Source organism: Meleagris gallopavo, chromosome 7 (assembly GCF_000146605.3).
Source record: "Meleagris gallopavo isolate NT-WF06-2002-E0010 breed Aviagen turkey brand Nicholas breeding stock chromosome 7, Turkey_5.1, whole genome shotgun sequence".
NCBI classification, from domain to species: Eukaryota; Metazoa; Chordata; class Aves; order Galliformes; family Phasianidae; genus Meleagris; species Meleagris gallopavo.
In genome coordinates this window covers 2646302-2656848 of record NC_015017.2, presented here as the reverse complement: position 1 = coordinate 2656848, position 10547 = coordinate 2646302, and the positions used below count along the sequence as shown (strand labels likewise).

The window sequence follows — 10547 nt, the reverse complement described above, 5'->3', positions numbered from 1 at the left end:
TCCTTTGGGAAAAAAAAAGACAAAAGCAAGCAGGTGGTGTGGGTTTGGAACACTTCAAGTTGGCAATAAAATGGTCTCCTGTGAACCAAATCACAATCCTGTTGCTTTTGATGAGCAGGAACCGTAGGAGCTTTGTCCAGGAGCTGCTGGAGTCAGGCAGAGCGCTCTGCTGAACACAGCCTGAGCTGCAGCACTGAAATTCCCGTGGTGTGTAATGTAAGTCCCTTTTTGTCACAAGTCTGGAATTTTTACAGTGCTATTTTCAGCTCCTGTTTGGGCCACGGTGTTTTTTTTGTGTGTGAAGTAGTTAAAAGAAATATGAGGCTAATCTGTAACTTAAGCGATTGTGTAGTATTAGTAAAATCCTATATATATATTTTATATATATATATATATTTCTGTGAAAAATGAAAGGGAGATTTTTTTTTGTTTAAGGAATCTGCCTTTGCCTTCAGCTGGGGTGCAGTCAGGGGGGATCAGTTACCGCAACCCTCAGCAATCACTCAGCTCCACGCTGTGTGCGGGCACTTTTCTGATCCTCTGCTGGTGCCCTCAGCTCCCACTACTCACCCTGACCTCTGGGGGATTGCACAGCAGCTTTTATACATAGATAAACCCAGGAATAAATGTTGGTGTGGTTTCATGCAGAGTGCTGCTTGTGTTGTGCAGTGGCCAGGTCTCTCAGTCCCCTCCTCCTCTGTGTGCACAGGGCAGCTGCAGTGGGTTGCAGCAGCCTTGCTGGCTACATTTCCCTCCCACAGGTGTTACTGGAGGCCCAGAAAAGTGAGGAGATGAGATGTGTGGATGGCACGTGGCAGGAGAACCTTATCTTTAGATAACGCAGCCTTTGTATGCATTTGGAATGAAACGTGGAGCAGCACGTTCCTTGAAGCAGGAGGTGACTGTGGCAGATCTTTACTGCCAAAGAGGTGTTGTCAGGGAGGGTAGGGAGGAAAGCACACACAGGCAGGGTGAAAAGCACATTCAGTTTTCACTAGTGCCAGGGATGAACCCCTCCATGAGGTGGTGGGGGGCAGCAGGCCTGCAGGGGTGCTTTGGGGCTGCTCTTGGCCCACAGTTGGCACGAGCCCCATTCCAGCAGCCTTCCCACCGAAATCCTCATTCCATAGGCTGAGTGTAATCCCCCAGCTCTGTTTCCCCCCTCAGCTTCCACATCTCACCTGAAGATCCCCCCCATGCTTCCCTCCCCTGGGCTTGGTTTGGAGGTGGGTTTGGAGGTGAAGTCCTACCCTGGGCCCCCAAAGGAGACCCACAGGGACACCCAGCGGGGCAGCAGGGTGGGGTTTTGGGGACCCTCAACCCACCCGGAGCCTGGCTTCGTGGAGGAGATGCACCAAAGACTGCCACCTGCTTTACTTCTGCATGTATTTATTTAATTAGGAAAAGCACCTAATTCCCATTGTTCACTGGCCCTCGGGCACCTCCAAGGCCATCAGTGCCACTACTGGTATCATCTGCTAGTATGAAGCAGTGACCATCACCCATCTCTCCACCTGTAGTCGGAGCCTGTCTGCAGGTGGGCAGGGGGAGAAAGTGCTTTTCCTGCTGATACAAAGGGTAAAACAACAAAAAAAGGATAAAAAGTGAAGGTTTTATCACCCAGGCCGTGCCCTGACCCGCTGTCCTTGTGGTTAAAGCACGTCCCAGTGCTGTGCTGGCACCACAGGCAGGACACCGACCCCTGCCTTGGTTTTTTTCCCCGATTTTTCCATTTTTTCCTTTTTTCCCCCCGATGGATGCTGTAGGCTGCCGGGAGGGAAGCAGGGAAGGTCTGAGCAGAGCTGCAGCACTCTCCCATTACCCAGCGAGCAGCATCCTCACTGCCACCAGCATCCCCAGGTTGTTAACGATGGATTTAATTGGAAGCCACCACCTGGGAAGGGGCCAGCAGGGGATGATGCAGCAGCACCAATGGGGCTCAGCACCCCAGGATGCTCCTTGGCCAGGTTCTCCCCTAAAAACCATCCCTAAACGATGCCCTCGCTGCGTTTGCTCCTCCACACCACCAGCGCAGTCATCAGCAGGGTGACGAGGATGGGCACCAGGATGAAGGGGCAGAGGATGCCATTGGGGGGATCACGCAGCGCCCGGCCGGATGGGGAGCAGTTCCTGAAGTAGTGACTGTGGACGGCAACGAAGAACTCATCCACCAAGCGGTTGGGCCAGTAGCAAGTGAGGTTCTCAGCCACCGCAACCGTGCAGTTCGTCAGCTCCCCGTAGGTGCTGCAAGACAGACAGGGCACCGGGGTGGCAACAGTGGGGGCATCTGGGTCCTCACCAGCCTCCCATGGCCAAGTGCTTCCCACAGACCCCATTAAAATGGATCCACCCAGCCCTGGATACCAACAGAAAGGTTTGCGATGTTAAGAGTATTACTGTGCGTGTAACGAAGGTAAAATATAATAACCAAGATAGGATATAATATTCCGTAATAGAAATACTTTCTATCATAGAGATCATACTTCCTGTTGTAGAGGTGTCTGTATGTGCACATAGATACTTGAGACTGGGTACCCAGGTTTCTCCTAGTGAGCCCACTTTGTAAAGGAAGGGGGAGGAAAATGAAAGAAGGCAAAACACTCACTTTTACTTTCTAAAGGAAAGGGAAAGAAAACGATGTCTTCCCCTGCAAGGTCGCTGTTCAAGACAGCACATCCCACAGACACTTGGGAAGCTGGCGATAAATAGAAATGCCTGGGGTGTATTCTTAGCAGGGTGACAGCCTGGCGGCCCCTCAGCAGCCAGAGCTGAGTGATGGCTGCAGCTGCAATGCCATGCTGGCAGTGGGGTGGTTCATCCTCCTCCGTTCCCACCACACAGCGTGCGTGTAATTTGTTATTCAAATCTGCCTTCCCAAAGTACGTGGCAGCTCACACAGCTTCCCCAGCTACGTTTCTTCATGGAGGATGCTCAGGCTGTAGGGCTGTGCAGGGCAGCGCTGCAGCCAACACTGCTGGAGGTGTTTAAGAGACGTGTGGATGTGGGTTGGTGGTGGGCTGCAGCCGATTGATGGTTGGACACTCTGTTCCAGAAGGGTTTCAAGAATCAAAATTCCATGGCTTGGGGGAAAATATGGAGAACAAATGATGAGGCTCTAGGCCTAGAACGTCATCTAAATAACCTGAGGCTCATGTTCCCACGGAGCCAATGAACTCGTGCAATCAAATTAAACACTGTGAGTTTATCAACATTTCCTCCAAGTGCCTCAAGGATAACAAGTTTAGTAGAAGCTATTCAGAAGAAAATCAGGATGTCAGAGATAAAGAAGCAGCTCCCTAATACAACTCTGCTTCCTGTGCTGTGGCCTCACCGAAGATCTGGAGATGGATTGGACCTCACTCGGCTCACAGGTGGCACCGAACCAGGGGGTGCCCTTCCTGAGGTGCCCCTTGCTCAGTGGCAGCAGCCTCAGACATCATGAAAACAAGAGATGTCCAGTGCAGACTGTGCTACAGAAAAGAATGGAATAAGGGCTAATGCTGGTCTTGCATTAGCCTCCCAACTTCATCCCCTCTTTCAGGAAGGAGAGTCAGATTTTAGAGCAGATGAGGTTTCCCAGAAGCAGAACATCTTCCACGCAATCTTCCCCCTCTTTCTTTCCTCCAATTTATCGTTCATAAAGAAGAAGGAAAGCTCAAGCTGTCATTTTTGTAGGCTACATATGTGTTTATATACACATACACGCACAGAGAGGAAGATACCAATTTGGCACAGAAGAGGAGGAACGGGCAGGAAATTAACCAGAAAATGGTATGTTTGTGCAACACGCTCATGGCACGTGGCAGCACCTGCTCTCCCTTTCCAGCTGCTCTCCATTTCCAGCTGCCTTCAATCCCCAGCTGTGTTGCAGGAGCTTGCTTTTGTAAACTCTTCTGTCTTTCAAGAGAAAGACCATGCCACAATGTTGGATGAGAGCACAGCATGCAAAGTGAGCTCTGGCGAGAGCAGCCCAGGACACCGCTTCTCATCTGCCACGGATCGCTGCTAATTCCCTGACACTGATTACGAGCAGGAGGCCCAGCAGAAGGCTGCCGTGCCCTACAAACAGCACGCCAACCTCTCCTCCAAGATGCCAGGAAAAATCAACATGCGACTTCTGGATGCGAAGGGCAAGGCTGCAGGACAGCCTGAGACTTTAAATACAGAGGGTGTCTCACACTAAGGGAGTGTGGGATCTCTGAGTCCCTCTGGCCCAGTCTCTGCTCCCGCAGAGATACCCAGAGCAGGGTGCTGAGTACCACATCAAGGTGGGTCTGGAGGGTGGGTCCAAGGAGGAGGTCCCACAGCCTCTGGGTACCTGTGCCAGGGCTCTGTCACAGCACAGCACAACAAAAAGCAGAGTGAAATGGCACATTTGGTCCGTTGTGCAAAAAAACCCATTGCTGAACTCAATCCATCCCCAAATCAAATATGGGTGCAGGAGGTCCCTTATGTAGTACCACCCACGGTGCCCCCTAGGCTTGCCAGCCCTGACCCCGCTCTCTTTTGGGCTCATGAGTTGCTCTGGAGAGGAAGACCCACACTTACCCCATGGTCTCATCCCAGTCGCACCACAGCTGCTGCCCAATGCCCTCCATGCTGAGCTTGAAGGGTCGGAGGCAGCGCTCGTGGATCTGCCTGCCGTACTCTGCCTCATGGCACGCCGTCGCTGCGATGAAGTGATGGGCTGAAAGACAGGCCAAGGGGTCAGGTCGTGGGTCACCACCTCCCTGTACTTACCAGGCAGGGAACGGCACCCATAACTGAGCCCTGCCCTGAGCTGGTGCTTGGAGCTAAACCCATCTGCCAGAGCACTGCAGGAAGTAAAGGCAGCCCTGCTCTTAGACAACCCCTTAAAAACATGCCATGCTTTTTGTTATTTTCCCCTCTCCTCAGTCATCATCAGTTCCTTTCCCCATCATCTTCAGTTACTTGTCCAAGCGCCTGATGCCTGAATCAATTATTCACAGCATGTCCTCCCAGGTAAGGCATGAATAAGAAAGGACACAGCCTTATCCTCTGCTGATCGCATAGACTTCAAATTCAGTGTTCTTGTTAAAAACCAGCAGCACAGACAGGTCGTATGTGAAGAACACCTTACACATTACCTGCAAGGCGCTGTGCCTCCAAACAAATACCCATCTCTGCATGGATCGTGTGCACCAGCACCAAAATTTTGTCACCATTGGTCTGAGCTCTGCCATAGGAGGGTTTGGGATCAGAGGAGCAAGATGCTTCTTGTGGGCTCCACCAGTGGAATCTGGGGCATGAAGACTGCACTGGAGAAAGGGCTGCAGGGAGTGACTGTGAGCAGCGCAACTGGGCTCCCAGACGAGCTGTTATTGGATGAATTTGTGCAATTTTTTCTATGGAAAGCAGCAGTAATGTTACACAGGGATCAGGCTGAAAGAAAAACCTTAGTAGGAATGATTTACTGCAGCTGGCTATAAATAATACCTTGCTCTTGGTCCCAAAGTGCCTGCCGGTGCCTTTGCAGCTACTGGAGCACATTGCAGGCAAGCATCGCATTCCGACTCTATTTTTTGCTACATGTGAATAGCTCAGTGCAAAAGCTGGAGGGGAAGGGGGTATTCTTTATTTCATTTCTTAACAAAAGAAATAATTTGCACATGGTTTAGCTGGAGATATGTTGGCCTTGGAAGCAACGGGCTGCGATGGCCAGTCATCCAGGGGAACGATGCTGAGCACAGGGTGCAAAGGGAGAAAGCAGGGCTTGGAGAACGGACTGAAAAGCAGGCAGGAGAGGTGCCAAGGGGAACTGGGAGCAAAGCAGGAAGCGGAGCCATGCAGAAGCAAGCAAGGCACGCAAAGCAGAGAGAGCAACTGGGGAAGAGAAAGCCGCTCTGAGAAATTCAAGAGCGATACAACATGAGGAGAAGCAGAATTTAACTGAGCTCAGCCTGGCTGCCCGGAGCCAATTAGCTCCAGATGAGACTGGAGACAGGTTATCCACTTGTACCAGCACAACAACTATTATTAGCGAAGCCCCAGCATTTCCTGACATCTGCTCCTGAATAACAGACACCATTGCCATTTCCTAGAGGAAAACACCCTAATTGGCAGCTCCACCTTGGGTGGAAAGACGAGAAGCAACCACAAGCCATACCTGAGCAGCTGCAAGCAACAGCCATCTCGTATTCAGCACAAAAATGAACTCCAGAATGAGAAAATAAAAGTTAAAGGCACAAAGAATTCAAACCAAGTGAAAATACGACCCCAGGGAGCTTTAAGTACTTGCCAATCAAAGCAACTCAAAGGCACGGATGTGCTGAGCATGGCTGTGAGCAGCTGGGAAAGAAGTGGCAAGGCGTACGAGGAGCAGTTCGGGTCCCTTGGTTTGCTCTGCTATTAAGGAAATGCCATTAAATGAATGCCCCTGTGCCTGTGACACCTCTGGACGGTGCTGGATGTAAAGGAAGAAACACATGGAGCACGTTGCCCATGGATGCGTTAGCAATCATCCCAGCTCCAGCTGGACCAGCAGGTGTTTCTGGTGGAGAGCCCTCAGGGCTGCACAGCAGGGAGCAGAAAACAGCTGGATATTCAGCTAAAAGCTCAGAGGTCTAATTAAACCCCCAAACGCTGCAGACCACTGCTAAGTGACAATCGCAGCAGGGCTAGCAGTGAACAAGCACACGTATCTACAAGCCAGCAAAGCTCTGGGCTTCAAGGGCTAAAACCCCAGTATTTTCTCCTGATCGCTACAAAGCCCTACGTGAAATCATTTGCTTTCTGAACAAGCCCAGGTTTGAAATCGCTCTGCTTTTCCCTTCTTGTCTGCATGTTTGCTCTGTTGCATCGAGAATGAGCTTTGTGGCTCAAACTTGGCAGCACCAGTGAGTGCTCCCAGCACTGCAGCTAAGCCCACAGCTTCCAGCCATGCCCACATGCAAGCAGATGGACTGTGGTCTTCCTGGCACGCCCAAACCACCCACAGCACAAACTTGTGGCGGCACCAAAACTTAGTGCAGAGACATTCCTGAGGGCTTTCTTTTCCTTTGTGGTATCAGTAAGGCCCTGCAGACAGCCTTCCCCCTCCTCAGAAGATACCCTGAGCTGAAGCTCTGTCACACTCAGGCACCTCTGGTGGCAGAACTCCACGGTCAGTATCTCATGGAGCATCTGTTACAGTGGTTTCCTGTACCTACAGCCAAGGGATGATTCAGGTTTGCACAGAGCAGCTGAGGTAGGATTTAATCCAATCCAGAGTATTGGATTAAAATTAAAACAGGACTGACTTTTTGCCTGATAGCAGCACTGCTAGATGCTGTTAGCTAATAAATAAATGGCAGCAGGCATCCCCGGGCTGCTCCAGTTCCTCCCCTGACCTCAGTTCCCCATGTGGAGCAGCAGGAGAGACACGATGTTCTTGTCAGGTGCTGGTGGCTGTCAAGCACATTTCTTGGAAGGGGACTTCTCTTGGATGTCCCTGGACTTAACTCCATGCAGGACAGAGCAGCAAATGCTCTTTTTCAAAACAAAACAAAACTGATTTAGCACATAGATAAAATAAAGACCAGATGAAGAGGGGAGGGACAGGGCTATGAATCAGAAGCCAGGCACGCTGCACACCAACTGCTGGCTGACTACACACCAAAACCTGGCATGAGCAGTTAGCTATAATTACATCCTTAATGAATAGCGTGGGCTTTTTAAAAATTATCTGCCCTGGTTAAATTATTGGAGAAAAGCATAGGTTTTTGTTACCCAATTCTCCCAAAGACCGTGGGGTTGCAAGGAAGAGGACAGAGGGACCTGCATGCTCACCCTGCTGGGCTTTGGGGTTATTTCTACAATGGAAGAGGAGAAAAGGATGCCAAAAACACAGGAGCCACTAAGGTGCAGCTGGGTGATGCCACGTGGATCCAGCAGAAGGATGCTGAGGCAACCTGTGCCTGTGTGCGTGTGTCAGGAGGAGGGTCAGCACCACAGGCACAGATGCTGGAGGTCGCTTTGGGGACAGCAGTGCTTTGATCACGTTGTTTGGCTTCCCAAAGCATTTGTCTGCGTTAAGCTGGGTGCATTCTGCTGTGCACAACTAGAGGCTGCTTTATTGAACTACCTTCGAGATCTAAAAAAATGGCTCCCGGACACACGTTACTCACTCAGCTGAGCACACAGCCCACAAAGAACAAAATAAATAAATATAAAAATCCATTAGAGCAAAGGAAAATAAACAGCTCCAGTGTCTTGCTGATGCATTCATCCCAGGCTGCAAAGAATTACAGTTCGCCTAAATACTTTCAACATGCATTTTCCCAGCTAGAGAACAATTTATTTCACTTTTTAAGACGGGTTTCTTGATGCAGGCTATTTTTCCCTTCCAGCTGAATAATGCACTTCTCTCCTGCTCACCCACACAAAGCACAGATGGCTTCCCACCAAGCCTTACCTAAAAAGACGTGGCAATGCCAGCACTGATGGTACGGTGACCCAGCAGAGCACGAAGCAGGTTAGAGCCCAGGCTGACTGTTGCCTTTTTGCATATGGAAGCCAACATCTCTCCTCATGAATAGGAAGCTTCAAGTCCCCTCTGTTCCAGGACCTAATGCAGCCAAATGTTGTGGTAACCCTGCAAATCTGCTTGGGTTTAACAGAAATAATGTAGTTTTCTGACAGCCTTGAGCCCCTTTTTTTTTTTTTTCTGAGCCCTTGATCCCACTTCATCCATCAGCACCAGCAATAACCAAGTTCCATGTGCAACCCGGCCCACAGGGAACTCCACATTTGTGGAAATCATGCACAACCCACCGGAGGGTCTGCTCCTGCCAACAACAAGCAGCCCCAAGCTGACACAGCTGTTTCACCTTTAATGGCAGCAGGTACCTTGGCATACAGCTGGCACTTCAGTGTGGCAAGCAGGGCTGGGGTTATTTTAGTCGATCCCCTGGCTGCAGCCAGCTGCTTAGAGCACCAAAAAAGCATTTTTTTTGCTAAGAGGAAAGCTCAGCAGGTGAGGCTGGCAGGAAGATGGTGAAGAGGAAGGGAAGGTGCTCCCAGCCAGCAGAAGTGGCTGGGCTGACTTGACGCAGACGTGACCAACTCAACAGAGATGCAACAAAGCGGTCTCAGCCTTGAGCTGGCTCCCCCAGTTTTATTTTGGATGCCATTCAGGCATCTGAAGCGGTCTGTATTCCTTTCGTAACACCAAAACAGAACCAGCTGGCCTCCCTGAGCACTTCTGCATTGCGCTGCACCATGAGACCACAGCTCAGCATGAGGAGCTGCACTGGCACGGCAGCCGGAGCTCAGCAAAGCCCCTGCACTCTGTGAGAGCTGAGCTTGTGTTTGCCTCCGCACTCATACAGCAAGCTGCCAGCACTTCTATTAGCACAGCTTGTTTTATCTTTTCTTTCTAAAAAAGAAAACCCACACCTGCTTCATCAGAAGCATCAGCAACCTCAACATTCACCACTCCACTGTCTCAGTGGTCACCTCCAGTGTGGCCACATCTCTCCATGGCCACAGAGCAGCAAGGAACAAACAGGGTTTTCTTTTAATCTTTTTTTTTTTCCAACTAGAGCAGAACATACTCTTAAAAAAAAAAAAAACTGCAAAAGGACACAGCGAAAGAAATGCATCCCCAACTCAGCGCCAGGATTAGCTGCCATCTATCACAGCTAAGTGGCTTACACAGAGGCAGACGTCCTGCTGCGAGCACTGGAAGTGGAAAAGAGCAGCCTGGAGTACCACCAGCTCCCAGCCTCTTATTTCCAAAGTCCCTGAGCCCACACCACGTGGTGGAAGGTGCACCAAAAGAATGAGCAGAGGCCCTGCGGCCGAAGCAGGAAAGCTTACAGTTAATGACAGCGCCGGGATGAGCCCGTTACAGCACAGCTCCATGCATCATTCAGCGGGGTTAACCAGGACAAAACCTGCACTGGAGTGCAAATGGAGGAAAAACAAAACTATGTTTCTTCAAAGAGCACTTTAGTTTCATGCAAGAGCAGCTGCACGGCACTGTGCAGTTTGTTTTCTAAGCAATCTTAAACACACTTCTTATACAAAAGTACCAAAGCACAATCCTAAGGTTTTTACTGGCTATACTCAGGTTATAAGGCAATCCTCTACCTGTTGCACACTAAACCCTACCAACATCGAGGAGACCTCACGCCTTGTGAAAGCAGCTGGGTGGTGCAGGAGTTCCCAAAGTGAATGGCAGTCTCCCACCTGCAAATCCATCCCCAGTGCAGAAGGGTGGCCAGGAGGAGCACTTCTGGCTGCGTCCCCTCCTCATGCCCGGTTCAGAAATGGGAAAATGGCAAAACCCCTCCTAGAGCAGTTTCCCCGTCGTTAATTTCTGTATTAGAAGCAAAAGGAGAGGATGTCTTCTGGCATGAACGCTCTTCAGTGCATCTCACAAGGACCGTGTTGGGCATCACCACCGCCAGCACACGCAGAGCCCAACTTCGATCGTTTCTCAGCACTTGGGAACGAACGCTCCTTCCCGTTCCCCCCGCGGCCGGCAAAGCGCGGGCAGAGCCCACACAGCTCGCGTTCAGGAGCCTCTCCCGGAGCCCCGGCAC

At 50.6% G+C, this 10547-nt stretch overlaps 1 protein-coding gene across 1 annotated transcript; it reads right to left on the bottom strand.

Annotated features, from left to right (window-relative positions):
• Positions 1–1372: 1372 nt before the first annotated feature.
• RAMP1 (receptor activity modifying protein 1) lies at positions 1373–6152 on the bottom strand. Its single transcript, XM_031554275.1, has 3 exons — positions 6128–6152; positions 4549–4687; positions 1373–2244 (listed from the first exon to the last, which is right to left on the bottom strand). The coding sequence occupies exons 1-3, from the start codon at positions 6150–6152 to the stop codon at positions 1989–1991; spliced, it is 420 nt and encodes a 139-aa protein (XP_031410135.1). The 3' UTR covers positions 1373–1988.
• Between the last annotated feature and the right edge of the window lie 4395 nt (positions 6153–10547).

Excerpts from the sequence above, each read along its gene's own strand:
- RAMP1 (XM_031554275.1), bottom strand. The coding sequence starts at position 6,152 with ATGGCTGTTGCTTGCAGCTGCTCAG. Across the intron at positions 4,688-6,127 it reads TGTTGCTTGCAGCTGCTCAG|CCCATCACTTCATCGCAGCG; the intron begins GTATGGCTTGTG and ends CCTGTCTTTCAG. Across the intron at positions 2,245-4,548 it reads GACTGGGATGAGACCATGGG|CACCTACGGGGAGCTGACGA; the intron begins GTAAGTGTGGGT and ends TCTGTCTTGCAG.